Genomic DNA, 22,928 nt, shown 5'->3' with positions numbered 1-22,928 from the left:
CCTCCTCCTTGCTATAACATTTCAAACCCATGCTTCACACTCGTACAACAGTGTTGGTACCACTATACTCTCTTACACTCTCTCTTTTGCACCCACAGATACAGTTCTTTATCTCCACAGGTGCCTCAGTGCATTGCCCATTTGTTTCCCTAGATCTCCTTGTTTGGGAGGGTGTGTAAAGGTAGAAAGTTGAAAGTGAACATAGATAAGAGTAAGGTGATGATGGTATCAAATGATTTAGATACAGAAAAATTGGATATCACATTGGAGAGAGGGAGTATAGAAGAAGTGAATGTTTTCAGATATTTGGGAACTGATGTGTCAGTGGATGGGTTTATGAAGGATGAGGTTAATCAAAGAACTGATGAAGGAAAAAAGGTGAGTGGTGCATTGAGGTATGTGTGGAGGCAAAAAATGTTATTCATGGAAGCAAAGAAGGAAATGTATGAAAGTATAGTGGTACCAACACTCTCATATGGGTGTGAAGCTTGGGTTGTAAACGCTGCAGAGAGGAGGCGATTGGAAGCAGTGGAAATGTCCTGTCTAAGGGCAATGTGTGGTGTAAATGTTATGCAAAGAATTCGGAGTGTGAAAATTAGGAGGTGTGGAATTAATAAAGGCCGACTTGTTAAAAAGAAAAAAAAAAAATAGAGGGTTTGGTCATTTAGAGAGAATGGATCAAGTAGAATGACTTGGAGAGCGTTTAAATCTGTAGGGAAAGGAAGGCGGGGTAGGGGTTGTCCTCGAAAAGGTTGGAGGGAGGCGGTAAAGGAGGTTTTGTGGGCGAGGGGCTTGGACTTCCAGCAAGTGTGTGTGAGCATGTTAGATAGGAGCGAATGGAGACGAATGGTTTTTGGGACCTGATGAGCTGTTGAAGTGTGAGCAGGGTAATATTTAGTGAAGGGATTCAGGAAAACTGGTGATTTTTATATAGCCAGACTTGAGTACTGGAAATGGGAAGTACAATGCCTGCACTTTAAAGGAGGGGTTTGGGATATTGGCAGTTTGGAGGGATATGTTATATATCTTTACATATGCTTCTACACTGTTGTATCTGGGCACCTCTGCAAAGACAGTGATTATGTATGAGTGAGGTGAAAGTGCTGAATGATGATGAAAGTATTTTCTTTTTGGGGATTTTCTTTCTGTTTGGGTCACCCTGCCTCGGTGGGAGACGGCCGACTTGTTGGAAGAAAAAAAAATAAATAAAAAAAGTATCAAAAACTGTTGGCATTATCTTCAAATTTTGCTAATATGTTTCCCGAATCTACACTATTAACATTCTACTTATCTCTCATGTAGCCATGCATCACCTATGTCATTTGTGCCTGGAATTCTACCTTACAATCCACTTCAAACCAATTATCAAATAAAAAAGGCAGCTATCACAACTGTCACAAATTCACATTTTAGATAATACACTATGCTTTTATTCAAATCCCTAAATTTACTAAATATTAATACCATACATACTACCATACATCTTCAAACCATGGCACTGCAATGATGATGCTACCCTAAGACACTTCCTGGTAAACTATAATACAACCAAGAGGCATCACTCTTAGAAATACCTTTTGATATTCCTCATGTTTGTCTCAGCCTTTATAAAAACCTAATGCAAATAAAAGGACCAAAAATGAGTAATAATCTGTCAAGTAAATTATAAAATTGTAACATAATAAATTCAAACAAAAATTAAAAAAAAAAAAAAAGTGTCAATATATCTCCCCAAATTTATTTTAATATACAGTGGAACCTTGACTTACGAGTGTCCCAACTTATGAGTTTTTTGAGATACGAGACGTCTCTGTGTCGATTTTTTGCCCCGAGTTACGAGCCAACATTTGAGTTATGAGCCAGCTCTCTCTCCCTCATCCCCCTCAACCCAAAACCTGGACACCTCTCTTGTTTATCTATGATTTCATGCTTTAATTCCATAGAAATCATTCTCTTTTTCTTCTCGGCAATAATAATAATATAATATTATTAGTCAAGTCACTCAGTAAGTCAGTCAGGTCACTCAGTAAGTTAGTCTAGTCATTCATTAAGTCAGTCAAGTCATTCAGTAAATCAGTCAGTCAAGTCATTCAGTCTGTCAGTCAAGTCATTCAGTAAGTCAGTCAAGTCACTCAGTAAGTCAGTCAAGTCATTCAGTAAGTCAGTCAAGTCATTCAGTAAGTCAGTCAAGTTACTCAGTAAGTCAGTCAAGTCATTCAGTTAGTGAAGTCACTCAGTAAGTCAGTCAAGTCACTCAGTAAGTCAGTCAAGTCATTCAGTAAGTCAAGTCATTCAGTCAAGTCATTCAGTAAGTCAATTATGTCACTCAGTAAGTCAGTCAAGTCTCTCAATAAGTAAGTCAAGTCATTCAGTAAGTCAGTCTAGTCACTCAGTAAGTAATTCAGTCAGTCAAGTCACTCAGAAAGTCACTTAGCAAGTCAGTCAGTCAGTTAGTCAGTCATTCAGTCAGTAAGTCACACAAACTCATGTTAACCTCTTTCTCTGTGTACAAAGTAACACTTTTGTTATGGCTACAGGTTATCTCTTGTCTAATATCTTTGTTAATTCTAAGACTTAAGTGCTTATACCTCTTCATGCCACTTTCAGCAACACTAGTATGGCTACCGGGTGTCATGATTGCTTGGCAGATACAAGATATAGTAATTAAAATATCATAACACAGTTGACGAACACAGTTGCCTTGTAGCAGAGAGACTGGACAGGTATGAATTACAAATGTTGGGATGGTGGGGTGGTGTTGGGGAGTGGTAGGGAATGGCTCCCCGGCTGCTACACAACAATGGCAGTCTACCGTATTATTATAATAACGATAGAGCTTCAGTTCCCTAAATTAATAATAATAACAGCAATAATAATAATAATAAAAATAATAATAATAATAATACATATTATTATTATTATTATAACGATAGAGCTTCAGTTCCCTAAATTAATAACAATAATAATAATAATGCATAATACGTACGTAATAATAATTCAGATTGCTTCTGCTAGTTGGCACAGCTGGTAAGCAATAAACATGTTTACATCCCTGTGGGGACAGTTCTCTCGTGCTTGTTTGCATACTTTTTAGAGTTATTTGGCCAAATTTCTTTTTTCTGACCATGGGTCCTAGTGATCTACTGCAGTTAGCCTCAAAAATACTCTGTTTTCTCTTACAGTAAGAACATGGGAAGGTACTCTAGTCAAATTGGGACAGAAATGGCGGACGCTTCTGCCGCTGCCACCATATTATGGCCTATTTTATTCATTCTAGAGTACATATCGTGTTTCTGTGCTAATTATGCTTATTATGTCATATTAGATGAATTGTGATAGATAAATAAGCCGTACAGTTGATAATAGCGTCATATTCAAGTATTTTTTCTCGTCCCTCCAGAATGCAGGAATGAATTAATGGCTTTTCAATTAATTTAAATGAGGAACATTAATTTGATATACGAGTAAACTGAGTTACGAGCTAGCTCCTGGAACGGATTAAACTCGTAAGTCAAGGTTCCACTGTACTAACTTCTTAAATGCCATTTAATTTTTAAATCTAATGAAATCTCCAAAAATTATTACATTACTTACATATTTGCTTCTTTTTATTCTCTTGAAGTTGGATTTTACCTTAACAGGAAGTTACAATTTATTGATTTTCACTAAACAATTGTAATATGTACAATATTGTGTAATTTTATATATTTAGTGTGTACATACTATATTAATAAACATATGTCCAATATACTGGTATATTTTTATAATTAATTCTAGCTTAAGATTGCCCAAAAATGCTACGCATAACTCTGCCTCATGAGATATAAACTCAGGTAACCCACTACAGTGTTGCAACTCTGAATCACAATACTATTCATAATTCTATCATCAAAAAATAATCTGAAATAATCAAGTTGATTGGAATCATTTATTGGAAAATTAGGCTAAATTTCACTGTTATTATCAAAATGAAAGAAAATGGACACAAATGATGCATCTTTCTGCTAGTTCCACAACCTGTTTGATGTTGGATTTATGATATTTGATAGTGTTGTCAGAGTCACTGGAGGTGTCACTGCTCATGTGTTACATGTGGTGTTTGTTGGGCAGCAGGTGGTGACACAACAGCTCCTGCTGGGAAGTGATAAGTTGAGAGGCAGGGTCAGGAGCTAACACTCGACCCCTGAAGCAATATACATGTACAGGTGAGTATGTATGCTCACTTTTACTTCATTACCAGAATGACCAGTAGTATTTCCACAGAATTATGGAAGTGCATATGACGCACTACTTGACTGTTCGACATTAAATGGACTTATATTTGTAACTGTAGTTGTGTCCCCTGTTATCACCCAAACTACTCAATTCACTGTCTCTTCCAAAGGTGTAAAACTTTATTCTCATATATACTTCTACGTCCTGGCTTGACGTAGATACTACAGCTATGATTATGCATGGGTAAGAAGAGAGGCTCAGCATCAATTTGAGTACGACATAGAATCAAAAACCAAATCTGACCCAAAGCTGTTATATAGGAAGACAGCAGGAGGAGGCAGGTAATCATGTTAAAGAGAGGAGGAGGGCAGCCCACAACGAATGACCAGGAAGTCTGTAAGGAGCTCAGCAAGAAATTTAGGAAGGTATACTCAAGAGACAGGAATACTACAAGCAAATTGAAGCAGTTAAATGCACTAGTGAGTGTTGGACATTATACATGCAACTAAGGAGGAGATGAAGAAACTACTGTGCGAGCTACATACCTCTAAGGTAGTGAGACCAGGTAATATCTTCCAGTGGTTCCTGACAAGAGTGAGCAGAGGTACTGAGTGTGCCACTAGCAACACTCTTCAGTAAGTTTATTGACACGAGGTAACTGCTGGAGGTGTGGAAGACAACAAATGTAGTTCCAAATTTTCAGAAGATAGAAAAGTAGTGTTAAACTACAGACCAGTGTCACTGACATGCACAGTATGTAAGGTTATGGAGAAGATTATCAGAAGAGTGGTGGAGCACCTAGAAGGAAGTGGAGTGACACATGACAACTAGCATGTCTTTCGAGATGTCTAACAATCCTGTCTAACAAGCCTACTGGAGTTCTATGACAAGGTAACAGAAGTAAGGCAGGAAAAAGAGGGATGGATAGATTGCATCTTCTTGGAATGCATAAAGGCCACACAAGAGACTGGTACAAAAGCTATAGGAGCAGGTAGGAACAACAGGGAAAGCACTACAATGGCTCAAGGAATACCTAACAAACAGGAAACAACAAGTGATTGACCATGAAGAGGTATCAGAATGGGTGCATGTGACAAGAAGTTCCACAAGGATCAGTACTAGAACTAGTGCTATTTCTTGTATACATGAATGATATGACAGAAAGGATAGAGTTAGAGGTATCTCTGTTCACTTAGGATGTGGTCCAGGCAAGGCTACAAATGGATCTGGACAGGCTGCATGCATGGTCTGATAAGTTACTACTGGAGTTTAACCCCAGTAACTGCAAAACTGTGAAGTGTGAGGGAAGGGCAAAGAAGACTGCAGATGGAGTACATGCTCAGGATAGAAGGGAGGGGATGGAGGCAGCAAAAGCTGCAACCCTCACTCAAGAAGTGAGTATTGGGGTGAGTACTGTACCGAGCATATCGCCTGAGGTGCACATCTACCAAATAACTGCTACAGCAAATGAGCATCTGGCTAATATAAGACTAGTTTTTAGACAACTGAGTAAGAAATCATTCATGACACCATACACTGTGTATGTCAGGTCCATACTGAAGTATGCAGAATCAGTATGGAACTCACACCTGGTCATGTCAAGAAATTGAGGTAAATGCAGAGGTTTACAAGGAGACTAGTCCTGGAGCTAAGGGTTATGTCCAACAAGTAGAGGGTTAAGGGAAATCAGCCTGATAACACTGAAGAAGAGAAGGACTAGGAGCAATATAACATATAAAATACAGAGAGGAACTGATAGGAGTTAATAGTGACAGCTTGTTTGAGAGATGGGAAACAGATACATACATGAGGGCACAGCTGAAAGTTGAAAACACAGATGAGTCACAGGAATGTTAGGAAGTATTTCTTCAGCATTAGTCAGGAAGTGGAATGAACTGGAGAATGAAGAGGTACAATACAGCAGTCAAAGCCAGGAGAGAGAGAGAGAACCTAGTAGCAAGAGGCAAGACCAGGAACTGAGGTCTGATCCCTGCAACCACATATAGGCAAGTAAATCTTATGGACTACCAACACTTACATTGCTGGTGCCAGCAACACCATTTCTCACGGTTACTGGTACATTATCTCTATCCCATTTTTTGTTTTCTGATTTCACTCTAAGTTGTGGTGTCTCCTCTCCATTGTTACAAAGTACTCTTGGCCTGTGTTACCCACAGTACCTTGCACCTCCCAAAGCAACATGGGGTGTTTTTTTCCTTGGCATCAAATGGCAGCTATGGACCCGAATTAATAAGACAAGGCTTAAGATGGAGGTGTGCGGCAAATTTGAAGGCAGAAAAAGTGGTCATACTGAGTATGTTGGACACAGTCTGATCTCCTAACTGACAGCATATATCAGAAACAGTTTGAAGGTTAATGAAATATATGCACTCACCAGTTACATATGTTTCAAAATTTACATAAAGTACTTTATTTGTTTCGTATATGAACAAGTGTCCCAAATTCAGTTGAAAACTGATGCAGCTGCACTTGTCATAACTATATCTGTGTCACAAATTTAGGATGTGGCTGGTGCACCCACATTTGTCATATCTATATCTCTGTCACAAGTGCAGGTGGAGTCTTGTGTAGCTGAGAACGGATTACAGCCTTGGGATGGCAACTATTAGTTTGATGGCAATAAAACAAAAAGAACTTCACTGACTTGAGACTGAAGGAGGGTGATACCATTCAGTCCATCTACCATCATTCTACCATACAGCAGGAGACACATATCTATGGTGTATACAACAAAATCAGCACTCTTGGATGTCACCACTCGCCACCCTGGCTGGGCTATAGGTTACAGGTACATCTAAGAATCTGCATCACTGGCTAATGTAGATATAACTATATTTAAACTCTGTCAAAGGAATTATTGTCACACCCTGCATAATTACATGATGGTTCACTCAAAAATTCATGGATTCATATTCAAAGACAATTCACTCAAAAATGCTCAAGATATGTCTAAATATTTTATCCACATGGTATATTACCAGCCTATCTGCAAAAAATATGTTGTTTTTGTCTACTGTATATAACTCATACCACACATAACTACACAATTTTTTTGATTGAATTCCAGTAAATGTATGCATAATCAAGTCACTCAACTGTTACTAGATCATAAACTAATAAATACTGCATTTTATTACTACTATAACTTGCTTGGCTACCTAAGCCCGAAGATCCAGTCCTTGGACCCTTATGTTTCTCTCTAATCTTTTTAACTACCACCCACAGGATGGGTATGGGGTTCATAATCTAACTAACCATTCTTCATATGCAGGTGGTGTCTGGAGCAGCTACATTTACACAGCACTTGCTCTGCCTGTGTCCCAAATGTACTGTATGTGAAGCAGGTGCAGCTGTGCATGTGCTAGCTCAATCCCTGTGCCCTAAGGACAGGTGTAACTATACCTGCTGCACTTTTGTTAGCTCTGCTCCAGCCTGCTTATTTACACTAGACCTATGAATGTACATTACATACAGCATTGGGTTCCCCTTTGTACTAGTACATACTTAATTGAAACATCCATGCACACACACACCACAAAAATATTGCTGCTTCTAAAGGGTTGAAGGCTAATGAATATTTGCATATTTGTGTAATTCACCATCAGAAGTTCCCTAAGAAACAGCATTTTTCTAATGTTTAACAGTGACATCTTTTTCCATCTTAGTTTGTGTCTTTAAGAGTTAGCATCAAGATTTCCTGACTAGTAGCATGGTTAGTGTCAAGTATTTACCTGTTAAGTAAAGTTGTCTAAGCAAATATTTAAAATTAACTTTTAGTGTGGAAGTGAGAATGTGAATGACCAAAGATCAATACTCTTCTTCATAGCTTTCAACAAACATACTTCAAGATCACCAAGTTCACAAATGAACCTAGTCCAATTAGGAGATATATACTTTATATAAATTCCTTTATGCTTCAAAATAAATTTAAGCTCCAGCTTCCTTCATTTTGAAGGTTATTATGTTTGTGCATACGACATTCAATTTTTTTTAATTCTTTTCCTAAACACACTTTCCTGGTTCTCCCATCTTCCTAATTTGAAGTTTACCTTTACAAATAATTTAAAGGCACTTAATGAGTAATACTTTTTTTTGTTAAAATACAAAGCTAGGTGGTAACTATGTGACTGCTGTGATAGCCAAAGCAACATGAGGAGCTTTTCACAAAAGATGTATAGGTGTTGCTTTATGATCTCTCACATTTGAGTATTTACATACAGTTTACATATGCAGTGTTAAGAGTAGATGTAACATGCATAACCAAGCTCTCTGTTTATATGTCACACATTTATTGGCAGGTTTAGCTAAAGTACAGTGACAGCACAAATTTTCATTAAGGTTTTATTTTATATATACCAGTATATACAGTATATATTTATTTATTTTAAACACACACAATATCCATGCAAATATTTATGCCACTAATCAAAAAAAAAAGGAAATAACTGATCAAGCAATACAAGCCAATGACCAGTGGTGAGAACTAGAGGCAGAATAGCACAAGAAGCATTGTAAAACATTGTTTTTAGTGTACATTTCTGCACATTTATGTCACACACAACAACACTAAAAGCACTTACCAAACATATTCCAAGTTGCTTCTTCTGTTATTAAGAAAAACAATTATCTTCTGGTTTTATAGTAATAAAATTGCCACTTAGTGTGCCATAGAGCATAAGAAGATAGCTGCATCAGAAAAATAAATACTGTGTAAGTGGACACCTCAAACTGCATACTTTCTACCTGAGTTTTGTACTGAATGTCGAAGAGAATTAAAAGAACTGGTTACACAAAATATAATATTAAATTCTTCACAACTTAGACAATGTCATTCTAACTCCAAAGCTAGTGCAGGATTAATGGGGTATATATTCAGCAATATGCTTAAATGCTCTGGAGATGTGCATAAAATGGTAGAAGGGTAATTTGCAAAGAGAATGCAAAAAACAAACAAAAACAGTAGTCTAGGGAGAAGCCATATGAAAGGGCCAACTGCTAGAAAGAGGGATCGAGTGCAAGATCACAGTAGTGTAGATAAAAGTGCGAGTCTGAGCGAACGTATGGAGATGTGTGATAACCGAAACAATTCAAAATGATTATCAAGAGATTATCCAACACAAGGCAGGGCCAAAAACAAAAAAAAAAAAAAAAAAAAAATAAAATCAAAAAAAAAAAAAAAAAAAAAAAAAAAAAAAAAATAAAAAAAAGTGAAGGGTTGAGACAACCTTCGGTAAAAGAAAACTAATAGCAGCCACTCACGTCTAGGGCAAATAATTCCTCCCCCATAACAACACACACCAGATTTGAGTTACCTTAGGTGTGGGCATCGAGGAAGACCTTTGAGTTTTAAATGGTGGTGGTCGCATGTTATGGGGGTCAAGGTCAAGGGAGTGCCATGTCTTGGGGTCTGCTCTGCTCACCAGCTGTTGGGCACTCCCCTGCTTCTGCATCGTGCCCTGCGGTCCTAGCATACCCATCGTACCCTAAGTTACAAGGTATCAACACATTAGATTAGACCTACCATTATTTCACAGAGCAACGCCCACAACAGCACTGCTTTTCAGTAGTCGAACGAGGAAGAGTTTAAGAGTGGCATCACAGATCAGATGTTATTATAGTAATGCTTCCCTAATTCAATTATATTAAAACAGGAAACCATAGCAACAAATCCTGTAGTCAGTCCCACTAAATCAGATTAGTTACATATAGCACACTGAAGAATACGCTAGAGAAAAACTTCAATAAAGAACAAAAAACAATACTCCTCCAAATTCTAAATCTGAAAAAAAAAAAAAAAAAAATATGTACAAGACAAAAATGACCTCCACTGATTTAAAAATTATTTCTATTTAAAGTATAATAACAATGCTCTTAAAAAATTGAATACTTTCAATATATTTGTATGTACACACATAACCTTCTTTAACACCAGCTCTCAAGTGTTATGAGTGTCATGTACAGTGCCATACTAATTAGTGGAAATGTGCACAAATACTGAATGTATTTGGTACAGCATGGTGTGTGTGTGTGTGTGTGTATATACTCACCTTATTGTACTCACCTAATTGTGGTTGCAGGGGTCGAGACTCGGCTCCTGGCCCCACCTCTTCACTGATCACTACTAGGTCCTATCTCTCTCTGCTTCCTGAGCTTTGTCATACCTCGTTTTAAAGCTATGTATGGTTCCTGCCTCCACTACATCACTTGCTAGGCTATTCCACTTCCTGACGACTCTATGACTGTCTGAGTCTTCAGAGTGAGTGAGTGAGTGTGTGTGTGTGTGTGTGTGTGTGTGTGTGTGTGTGTGTGTGTGTGTGTGTGTGTGTGTGTGTGTGTGTGTGTGTGTGTGTGTGTGTGAGAGAGCTACCAGTTCTCAAAGGCACCTGTCGATAGACACTTGACCTGTTGTTTATAGTTTGTGGTGTATGTGCGCGCTCACCTATTTGTGGTTGCAGGGGTCGAGTCATAGCTCCTGGAACCCGCATCTTCACTGATTGCTACTGGGTCCTCTCTCTCCCTGCTCCATGAGCTTTATCAAACCTAGTCTTAAAACTATGTATGGTTCCCGCCTCCACTACATCACTTTCTAGGCTGTTGCACTGCCTGACAACTCTATGACTGAAGAAATACTTCCTAACATCCCTTTGACTCATACGAGTCTTCAACTTCCAATTGTGACCCCTTGTTTCTGTGTCCCATCTCAGGAACATCCTGTCTTTGTCCACCTTGTCTTATCCGCGCAGAATTTTATACGTCGATATCATGTATCCCCAGACCCTCCTGTCCTCCAGTGTCGTCAGGCCAATTTCCCTTAACCTTTCTTTGTAGGACAATCCCCTTAGCTCTGGGACTAGTCTTGTTGCAAACCTTTGCACTTTCTCTAATTTCTTGACGTGCTTGGCCAGGTGAGGATTCCAAACTGGTGCTGCATACTCCAGTAAGGGCCTGATGTAAATGGTGTACAGAGTCTTGAGAGATTCCTTACTGAGGCATCGGAATGCTATCCATAGGTTTGCCAGTCACCCATACGCTTCAGCAGTTATCTGATTGATGTGTGCCTCAGGAGATGTGCTCAGTGTTATACTCACGCCAAGATCCTTTTCCTTGAGTGAGGTTTACAGTCTTTGGCCAACTAGACTACACTTCGTCTGGGGTCTTCGTTGCCCTTCCGCAGTCATCATGACTTTGCATTTGGCAGGGTTTTATAAATTCAAGGAGCCAGTTGCTGGACCAGGCTTGTAGCCTGTCCAGGTCGCTTTGTAGTCCTGCCTGATCCTTGACCGATTTAATTGTCCACATTTACTTCACATCATCTGCAAACAAGGACAATTCTGAGTCTATCCCTTCCATTATGTCATTCACATATACCAAAAACAGCACAGGTCCTAGGACTGACCCCTGTGGAACCCCACTTGTCACAGGTGCCCACTCTGACACCTCGTCAGGTACCATGACTCGTTGTTGCCTCCCTGTCAGATATTCTCTGATCCATTGTAGTGCCTTTCCTGTTATGTGTGCCTGATCCTCTAGCTTTTGCAGTAACCTCTTGTGAGGAACTGTGTTGAAGGCCTTCTTGCAGTCCAAGAAAATGCAGTTGATCCACCCCTCTCTCTCTTGTCTTACTTCTGTCACCTTGTCATAAAACTCCAGTAGGTTTGTGACACAGGATTTTCCTTCCCTGAAACCGTGCTGGTTGTCTATTATACACTTGTTTCTTTCCAGTTGCTCCACCACTCTCCTCCTGATGATCTTCTCCATGACTTTGCATACTATACATGTGAGTGACACAGGTCTGTAGTTTAATGCCTCTTGTCTCTCTCTCTTCTTAAAAATTGGGACTACATTTGCCATCTTCCATACCTTAGGTAGTTGCCCAGTTTCAATGGATGTGTTGAAGACTTCTGTTAGTGGCACTGTTATGACTTTGAAGCTCTTACTGTTCTCTGGGTAATTGTTTTCTTATTTCACTTCAGGAGATACTGAGCTGGAATAACCTGTGGATCACTTGGGCATTTCCTACACACTTTCCTCTCTATTATTCTCCTCTCTTTGACATAAGTGGCCTGCTTCTAGATACACATCTGCATGCATGCAGAAACACATCAACACATACACACATATAGTACATGAATGCACACATGAATGTTAACATGCATTCACACAAACACATATGCACACATCTACAGAAGCTCACACACCGCCACCCACACATGCAGACACATACGCATATGCAAACACACACACACATATGCACACACGTAACCACATGCTCACACACATGAAGATGCATACACAAGTACACACGCATGCACGTGCGCACACACACTTCATACACCAACATGTTAAGGACAACCAGAAAAAAAGGAGAGGATGAACCAGCAAGGCTGGACCTTGTATCACCTTGAGCGGTTCTAACCTAGGGGATATTATACATGAAAGGCCCATCGGTACTAGGGACCACATGGTCCCGAGTTTCAAATACCTAGTAGAGTTGACAGTGCAGAATGAAGCAGCACAAGGAGGAGGTAAGAAGCCACACTTCAAAAGAGGGGACTACACAGATATGAGAAAATTCCTGTATGGGGTGCAGCAGGGAAGAGAACTAGAGGGAAAGAGAGTGAATGCAATGAAGGAACATGTGGTCGCAAAGTGCAGGGAGGCAGAGGAGAAGTTCATGCCCACAGACAACAGAAACAATGGGAAAACCAAAGTGAGCCCATGATTTACAAAAAGTCACAGAGGTGAAAAAGCCAAGTGTGAAGAGAATGGAAAAAGTACAGAAACCAAAGGGCTCAGGAAAACAAGGAGCTCAGTCAAAGAGCCAGAAATGAATATGCGTGGTTAAGGCGGGAGGCCCAGTAGAATAAGAATGACATAGCATCAGAAGCCAAATCTGACCCAAAGTTGTTATAAAGTCACATAAGGAGGAAAACAACAAATTTACCTTTGAAGGAAGGGTGCTCACAATGAATGACCAAAAGTATATAAAAAGCCCAGCACAAGTTTTAGGAAGGTATTCTCAGAGACAGAAAGGCTTCCAGTAAATCGAGGCAGTAGAGTACAGCAGCAAGTGCTGGACACACTACACACAGCCAAGGAGGAGATGAAGAAACTGCTTTGTGAGCTGGGTACCTCGAAGGTAGCGGGCCCCAGACAACATCTTTCCATGGGTCTTGAGAAAGGGAGCAGAGGCACTGTGTGCACTGCTAACAACAATTTTCAACAAATCTATGAAAGAGGGCAACTGTCAGAGGTATGAAAGACAGCAAATGTAGTCCGTTTTTAAAAAGGAGACAACAGGCAGCATTAAAATACAGATCAGTGTCTGTATTAGGAGAAAGAGTGGTAGAGCACCTAGAAAGGAATGGGCTCATACATGGCAACCAGCACAAATTCAGGGATGGGAAATCCTGTACGTATCACAAACCTACTGGAGTTCTGCGACAAGGTAACAGAAGACAGGAGAGAGGCTATATTTAGATTGGATTTTCTTGGATTGTAAGAAAGCTTTAGACACAGTACTGCACAGGAGACTAGTATAAAAGCTTGTGGAGCAAGAAGGATGAACAGGAAAAGCACTGCAATGGATCAGAGAATACCTGACTGGAAGGCAACGAGTGATGGTATGTGACGAGGAGCTGGAGTGGGCCCGTGTGTTGAGTGGGGTTCCACAAGGGTGAGTCCTTAGGCTGGTGCTATTTCTTGTATAAGTGAATGACATGACGGAAGGGATAATCTCAGAGGTGTCCCTGTTTGTATATGATGTGAAGCTAATGAGGAGAATACAAGCAGACAAGAATCATAAAAGACAACAGATGGATCTGGACAAGCTGCAAGCCCAGTCTGAAAATGGCTCCTGGAGATTAACCTCACCAAGTGCAAAGTCATAAAGTTTGGAGAAGGACAATGAAGGCTACAGATGGAGTACAAGCTTGAGGGTCAAAGACCACAAACTGGAAAAGGATCTTAGGATGGGTATCATACTGAGCACATTCGCTGAGGTGCACATCAACCAAATAACTGCTACAGCACATGGTCATCTGGCAAACCTAAGAACAGTGTTTTGACATCTAAGATGTCATTTACGACACTGTATACTGTGTACATCAGGCTGATATTGGATTTTGCAGCACCAACATGGAACTCACACTTGGTCAAACATGTTAAAGTGAAAAAAAATAAAGAAAGTGCAAAAGTTTACAAGACAAGTCTTGGAGCTAAGTGGTATGTCCTACGAGGAGAGGTTAAGGGAACTCTACCTGATGACACTGGAGGACAGGAGGGATGGGGGACATGATGATAATATGTAAAATACTAAGAGCAATTGACAAGGTGAAAATGTACACAATGTTTCAGAGATGTGGTACAGGAACAAGGGGACACAAATGGAAGTTGAAAACTCAAATGAGTCATAAGGATGTTAGGAAGCATTTCTTCAACCTTCAGAGCTGTTAGGAAGCAGAACAATCTGAAGAGTGAAGTAGTGGAGGAAGGAGCCATACATAGCTTTAAGAAGAGTGGACCTAGTAGCTACTAGCGAAGAGGCAGGGCCAGGAGTTGCACTGTGACTCCCTACAACCAAATATAGGTGAGTACATACAGATGAGTGCACATACACACAAACACACATATGCATACACAAACACAAAAGGGGCTAGGAAGAAAGACAAGGACAGTCAGCAGAGGACAACCAGAGCAGGGCAGAGCAACAAGTGCAAGCACACACAGAACCACCCTCAGAACCCCACAGCCAAACATGCTATCCCAACACAACCCACAATCCAAAATTACAGCCCCCACCCCACACTATGCTGCAGAATCCCACAGCACACTGTCAGGTCCCCCACCCCCACAGAACACACTGTTGGATAGGAAACTGAAGGTATGGTATACCAATGCTGATGGAATAATGAACAAGTGGGAGGAGTGGCATGAACGAATTAAAGAGGCATCACCAGACATCATAGCTCTCACAGGACTGATAACAGATGTCATCTTTCCAATGGGATATCAGATCCTGAGGAAAGACAGACGGGGTAGAGGAGTGGCACTCTATATCAAAAAACCAATGGGATTTTGATGAGATGGAGAGAGGAGACAGAGGAGAAGCAAGAAACTACATTATAGAAACACTTCAGTCTGCAGGTCCCAAGGTGGTAATTGCAGTGACGTATAACCCACCACAGAACAGCAGGAGGCCAAGGCAAAAGTATGATGAGAGAAACAGAGCAATGGTTGACACACTGGCTAAAGTGACCAAAAGGGCTCAAGCAAGCAGGGCAAAGCTGCTGATTGTGGGTGACTTAAAATCACAAGGAAATTAACTGGGAGAACCTAGAGCCACATGGGGTCCCAGAAACGTGGGGGCTAAGATGAAGGAGGTGGTACTGGAAAACCTTATGTACCAACAAGTGAGGGATACTACCAGAGAGGGAGGAGAGGATGAACCAGTAAGACTGGACCTAGTGCAGATATTGAGGATATCACATATGAAAGACCCCTTGGGGCCAGTGACCACATGCTTCTGAGGTTCGAATACATAGTAGAGTTACAAGTGGAGAGGGAAGCAGGAAGGGCAGAATGAATGAAGCCAAACTACAAGAGAGGTGACTACACAGGCATGAAGAATTTCCTGCATGGTGTTCATTAGGACAGAGGACTGGCAGGGAAGTCAGTAAATGAGATAATGGAATATGTGACAACAATATGCAAGGAAGCTGAAGAGAGGTTTGTACCCAAGTGTAACTGAAATAACAAGAAAGCCAGGATGAGTTCTTGGTTCACCCAAAGGTGTTGAGAGGCCAAAACCAAGTGTGCTAGAGAATGGAAGAAGTATAGAAGGCAAAAGACCCAGGAGAATAAGGAGAGCATTCGTAGAGCCCAAAATGAATATGTACAGGTAAGAAGGGAGGCCCAACGACAATACGAAACTGACATAGCAGCAAAAGCCAAATCTGACCTGAAGCTGTTGTACAGCCACATCAGGAGGAAAACAACAATCAAGGACTAAGTAATCACGCTGAGAAAGGAAGATCACAAGAAATGACTGTGAAGTATGTGAGGAGCTCAACATGAGATTCAAAGAAGTGTTCACAGAGGAGACAGAAGGGACTCCAAAAAGATGGAGAGGTGGGGTACACCACCAAGTGTTGGACACAATACATACAACCGAGAAAGAAGTGAGGAGGCTGCTTAGCTAGCTAGATACCTCAAAGGCGATGGGGCTGGATAACATCTCTCCATGGGTCCTGAGAGAGGGAGGAGAGGTGCTATGTGTACCACTAACAACAATCTTCAACACACACATTGAAACAGAGCGACTACTTGAGGTATGGAAAACACCAAATGTAGTCCCAATCTTTAAAAAAGGAGACAGACATGAAGCATTAAACTACAGACCAGTGTCACTGACGTGTACAGTATGCAAAGTCATGGAGAAGATTATCAGAAGAGTGTTGGAGCACCTAGAAAGAAATAAGCTTATCAATGACAACCAGCACGGTTTCAGGGACGGAAAATCCTGTGTCACATACCAACTGGAGTTCTATGACAGGGTGACAGCAGTAATACAAGAGAGAGGGGTGGGTAGATTGCACTTTCACTTACTGCAGGAAGGTGTTTGACACAGTTCCACACAAGAGATTAGTGCAACAACTGGAGGACCAGACACGAATAACAGGGAAGGCACTGCAATAGATCAGGAAATACCTGTCAGGAAGACAACAGCGAGTCATGGTACATGACGAGGTGTCAGAGTGGGCACCTGTGATGAGTGGGTTTCCACAGGGGTCAGTCCTAGGACCAGTGCTGTTTCTGATGTATGTGAACGATATGACGAAATAGACTTAGAAGTGTCCCTGTTTGCCGATGGTGTGAAGTTGATGAGAAGAATTTAATCAGATGAGGACCAGGAAGAACTACAAAGGGATCTGGACAGGCTGCAGGCCTGGTCCAGAAATTGGTTCCTGGAGCTCTACTCCACCAAGTGCAAAGTCATGAAGATTGGGGAAGGGCAAACAAGACTGCAGATGGAGCACAGTCTAGGGGGCCCAGAGACTCAAGGAAAAGGATCTTGGAGTGAATATAACACCAGGCACATCTCCAAGTAAGTGCTGCAGCATATGGGTGCCTAGCAAACCTAAGAATAGTATTCTGACATCTCAATAAGGAATCGTTCAGGACCCTGTACACCTTGTATGTTAGGCCCATATTGGAGTATGCAGCACCAGTTTGGAACCCACACCTAGCCAAACATGTAAGGAAATTAGAGAAAGTGCAAAGGTTGGCAACAAGACTAGTCTCAGAGCTAAGGGGCACGTCCTATGAGGAAAGGTTAAGGAAAATCGACCTGATGATGCTGTAGGACAGGAGAGATAGAGGGGATATGATAATGACATTTAAAATACCGAGAGGAATCGACAAGGTGGATAGAGACAGGATGTTCCAGAGATGGGACACAGCAACAAGGGGTCACAGTTGGAAGTTGATGACTCAGATGAATCACAGGGATGTTAGGAAGTATTTCTTCAGTCACAGAGTTGTCAGGAAGTGCAATAGTCTAGAAAGTGATGCAGTGGAGGCAAGATCCATACACAGCTTTAAGATGAGGTATGATAAAGCTCATGGAGCAGGGAGTGTGACCTAGTAGTGGCCAGTGAACAGGCCAGGAGGGAGGCTAGGAGCTGTGACTCAACCCCTGCAACCACAACTAGATGAGTACATGCAGGGCACATGTGCACACACATACTACATATGCATGCACACACACGTGCACAGAAATACACATGCATATACAACTATGTGCACACGCATTTGCATGCATGGACATATGCACATGCATACACATGTGCACATGAACATACAAACACACATGCATGCATGCACATACATGCACATGCACATGTGCACACACACACACACCAGTGAAGAGGCAGGGTCAGGAGCTATGACTTGACTCCTGCAACCACAATTAGGTAATTACACTCACACACCCACCCATGACTTGTAGATGGTGACATCCAGCTGTAGGAGAGAGCTGATGTCCTTCCCTTGTAGATCCACCTTTATACCAGCCCAGATTCTCAATGAGGCTCAAATTTGGGGAATTTCCTGTTACAGTGACATTGGCTTCATCACTCCAAACAATATCAGTGCACTGTTCCTAGGTGTATGTTTGATATTTCATTGCAAATACAACTATCTGCTTTCTCTACACATAGCTCAAATTGGTTTCTAGATGGGTCAACAGCTGGTATAACTAAGCTCCTTCACACACCTACTAACAGTTTTAATACACATGAAGCAGTTCTGGATTCTTTTCTTTAATCTCCCATACATTCCCTCTTGGTTTGGTCTCAAGGTCTTGTATGGTTAATATACATGGGGATATTTCTTTTAGACTTCCCTGGGCATGCTTTCAGGGTAAGCAAGTCATCATCATCACCATCACCCTCACAGAACTGATGCAACTAGAACATCACTGAACCCTCACACACACACACCAGTGGCTTTAACTATTTTCTTTGTTTGATAGTCTGCCTCGTATAATTAATGAAATACACAAAAGTCTCAAGTCAGAGACTCATTCGTGTCAATATCAATTAATTTATAGCCAAATGCTCAAAAAAACTCTCAAGACCACAGACACACTTGTCCACCACAGACCCAGAGAGCACTGACCATGCAGCTAGTAGCCTATCAGAATCCTGGAATGCCACACTGTGTTGATGGGCAACCAGAAATTTCTGTTGTTCCAAAACACCTTACAGGTTCAGGTATTTCTGTTGACAACAAAAATACACTGGGTGGAGGCACCCAGCATATACTTTAATGATGAGCACTACATGTGTGTGCATGTGCACATACATACATAGACACCCACCCACCCACCCACCTGCACACACACACACACACACACACACACACACACACACACACACACACACACACACACACACACGTGTACACAGCTGCAAATTTGCAGTATATTTTCGATGAACATGCAATAAAAAATCAGTTTACATAATGGAGAGGCCTATGTAATGTACACAACCTCTCTCACCAAGCAGTTTTTCATTCGTATGCATCCAATACCACACTTGGCCTCTGCTAACCCTTAAACGGTCCAAACAGATCGATGCTCAAATTCGTAGTGCTACAAAAGTAGATCTACTTTTTTTACATATTTTCAAATATAACAAAAAAAATGTAGATAAAAGTATTTTATACATTTTCAAGTGTAAAACAAAAAAGATGATCTACAATTTTTATCCATACTTTCAGATGTTGAAAAAACGTATATGTACGTTTGGACCATTTAAGGGTTAGTAAATAGACTTTTTTTTTCATTATTCCATCTCGTCTCTGGATAGTGACAATGGCACCCACGAGAAACACAAGCGATACTGGAACTGCGAAGAAAAATAAGAGTGGCATTCTTGGTGTTTCAGAGAAAATCGAGATATTAGATAAACCTAAGAGTAGTGCATGTGTGATGGACACAGCATAAGTCAATGGCCTGAATGGGGCATCAATTTGTATGATTAAGAAGAATGAGGCAAAGGTACAAGCTTGTGCAATGAGTAACTCAGACTGTGACTTTCTGAAAGGAATGACAAATGGGCCAAAACAACTAAAGACAGAAAAGTTGTTAAGTGAACTGAGCAAAAATCCAAGAAAGGTGAACCACTCAATTTGATCTTAAGGGAAAAAGACTTACAGTACTATAAAACTGTACAATGAGGAAGGAAGGCCTGAACAAGAGTGCCTGTTTGGCACAGAGTGATTACACAAGTTCAAATTGTGCAGTTGTGGGCATAATATTAAGTCTTCCAGTGAAAATGCTTCTGTTTATCACACTGCTACAGGGCATATGTCTGTTGAGTTACAGAAAATTATTTCTGAGGGTGGCTACAAGCCATAGCAATTAACCCTTTCACTGTCCACTATCTTAGTATCTGCTTTAAAAAAAAATCCAAGATATTAGAGAATTTTTCTGAAGGTAATAACACTAAAAGTGTTAAATTTAATGGTAAAATTACAGAATTATGCAGGTGCAGAGTTAGCAGTCTGGGCACAACGTACATATCAGCAATTTTGCCAACTTGGAGTCATATTTCACTAGTATTCCTTCCATTCTACTGATTGAACACAAGAAACTGCCCATTTAGCTACAATTACAGCTACCTTATAAAGTGCACAGAAGTTGGTAATTTGGCCAATTTTACACAGAATTAAAAAAAAAATATTAAAAAAACAGAGTACAAAATAAACAATGTAGACATTCTTGGTACTAAACCAACATTTCCTCTGTTCATTAATCACATACCCAGGTGTCTCCTATATAACACTTACCTTCCATTTTGAATCCATAATCACACAAAAACAGAAGATTTACTCTATTTCCCAGATAAAAAAGAATATACCCATGAATGATTGGCCGTGGTTTACAGCATCCCAATAATTGAATCAGACCTAATAAAAACCCATAAAACAGTGCAGATAATGTAGGGGGGGGGGCTTTAACGAACCTCAGGAAAATTGGCAAAAATTGAATATTTCAACTATTTTAAACCCAATTTCAAGCTACTTCCAGTCCTGAAACCATCCAAAATGATTAGAAGTATGTCTTCCATTCTATCAAATGATACCAATAACACTATAAAATCCATTATAGAAAACACATCAAAATTGCTATTTTAAACCAAACACATGGCCAGTTTTGCTCTTCCAATCATGCACTGTACAGGGCAGGAATCTTTCATACTGTGCACACTCACCATGCAGACCCATTCTTTTATACCTAAGACAAAATTTACCACTCTCTGCTTATCTGAGTGAGCTGAACTAATGACGTAGAACTACATGAGGGAACGCAGCCTCAATGACAGTTATGAGTGATGGCCACTGAGAGGATTTATGTTAATTGAACAAGTCTTTACTGGAAGATGCCAGCAAGAACTTACATCAGTCAGCAAGAGAAAAGTGTACTGGGATTCACAGCAGCAAAAGATCACTTGAACTTGCTCCTTTGCAATAAATTGTCAGGTGATTTTAAGTGTAAGCCATAGTTGCATACCACTCCAAGACTACCCATGTTTTGAAAGATGTAGCTAAAAACCACCTTACCAGTTCTTTGGAGGTCAAACCAGTCTGCATGGATGACAAAAGAATTATTTATTGACTGGTTTAAGCATCATTTCATTCCCAAAGCTATGTTTAACCTACACAGCAAGAACCTTGCAGTCAAGCTTCTTTTCACTTTTGATAATTCCAATACTCCTCCAGCTTTGTTGGATGTGCATCCACATGTAAAAGCTGTGTTTTTACCACCAAATATAACATCCGTAATACAACCAAAGGATTGTGAAATTATTAGGACATTCAAATGTAACTACACATGAAAAGTGACATGGTAACTTATTGCCGCAATGGATACTGACCCTCAGTTTTGAGTGACAGATGTCTGGCTTAACCTTTTCACTGTCGAGACCCCCTGCTCACAAACTTGCTCTCAGTGTAGAAGAATTTAAAAATTTTTTTTTTCTTATGAAATGATAGAGAATCTTTTCCTGATGGTAATGATACCAAAAGTACGATAATTGATGGAAAACTTATGGAATTACGCTCTTGCGAAGTTAGCGGTCTAAGCGATATTTACGCATCAGCGATTTTGCCCACTTTGAGCCCTATTTTCAGCCAATTCCATTGTTTCAGTCGACCAAACTCAAAGCTATTTCACTAGAACTCCATTTGTTCTCTTGATTCAGTACAGCCTCTCCTCACTTAACAATGTACTCGTTTACTGATGCCTTGGACTTACGACAGGCGCTCTGACCAGAATTTATACCTAAATAATAATGAATATTATAGATGATTTCCTCTATTCTGTTTATTTCAATATATAGCACACACTACTGTATAAACATTTAAAAATATACCAGAAATGTTATAAATGGAGCAAAGGTGACATTAAAACAGGAAAGGTTACTCTGCTGCTGATCTGTTGTTAAACCTCTCCACTAAGTGGCACCAGTCACTGGATGAATCCAAAGTCAGCTGTGTGGTAGCACTGGACATTGCTGGTGCTTTCGACCGGGTGTGGCACCTGGGCCTCTTAGCAAAACTGCAAGCTCTAGGAATTGCAGGCTCTACACTATGTCTCCTCAGTGACTACCTTCATGGTAGATCTCTAAGGGTAGTTCTCAAAGGAACAGAATCAGCAAGACATCCTATTGGGGCAAGTGTTTCACAAGGAAGCGTGCTAGGACCATTGTTATGGAATGTCTACTTCAATGACCTTTTTCATCTCATCCAAGAATCCCATGCATATGCAGACGACTGTACACTGACATTCACTTATCCAAGAGAAGAAATGCCAGCTGCTCTAAGCTACATCGATCACCAGCTAAGAGCTATATTAGCTTGGGGAAATAGATGGCAAGTAACATTTGCACCTGAGAAAACACAAATGATGATGGTCTCTAGGCACCATGATGATAATGCTGGTGCAGTAGTAAGGATGAATGGGAGGGTGTTAGCACCTGAGGAAGAAGTTGATATCCTTGGGGTAAAATCTGACTCCAAACTGACCATGAAGAACCACGTTGTAAATCTTGCAAACAAGGCAACTAGGAAGCTTACAGCACTTTGCCGTATCTCGCATCTGGTTGACAGTAGGGGTTGCAAGATTC

The 22,928-nt window shown here is 40.5% G+C and overlaps 1 protein-coding gene across 10 annotated transcripts in view; it reads right to left on the bottom strand.

The window, feature by feature from the left end:
* The window catches only part of Nf1 (neurofibromin 1), a 644,633-nt gene that overhangs the window by 136,405 nt on the left and 485,300 nt on the right, over nt 1-22,928 (bottom strand). For 9 of the 10 annotated variants that reach the window (XR_011392599.1, XM_053781766.2, XM_053781767.2 and 6 more), the window contains one exon: nt 9,549-9,719. The exons of the other annotated variant lie outside the window; for it this stretch is intronic. Coding sequence is in view for 8 of the 9 variants with exons in the window: in XM_053781766.2 (XP_053637741.1) it covers nt 9,549-9,719 (171 nt within the window). In the remaining variant the exon portion in view is untranslated. The remainder of the gene's footprint in view (nt 1-9,548; nt 9,720-22,928) is intronic. 10 annotated transcript variants of the gene reach the window in all.

The sequence above is a fragment of the Cherax quadricarinatus genome, chromosome 30, assembly GCF_038502225.1.
Source record: "Cherax quadricarinatus isolate ZL_2023a chromosome 30, ASM3850222v1, whole genome shotgun sequence".
Lineage (NCBI taxonomy): Eukaryota > Metazoa > Arthropoda > Malacostraca > Decapoda > Parastacidae > Cherax > Cherax quadricarinatus.
Note: the sequence above shows the minus strand (reverse complement) of the source record. Positions and strands in the feature narration are given on the sequence as shown.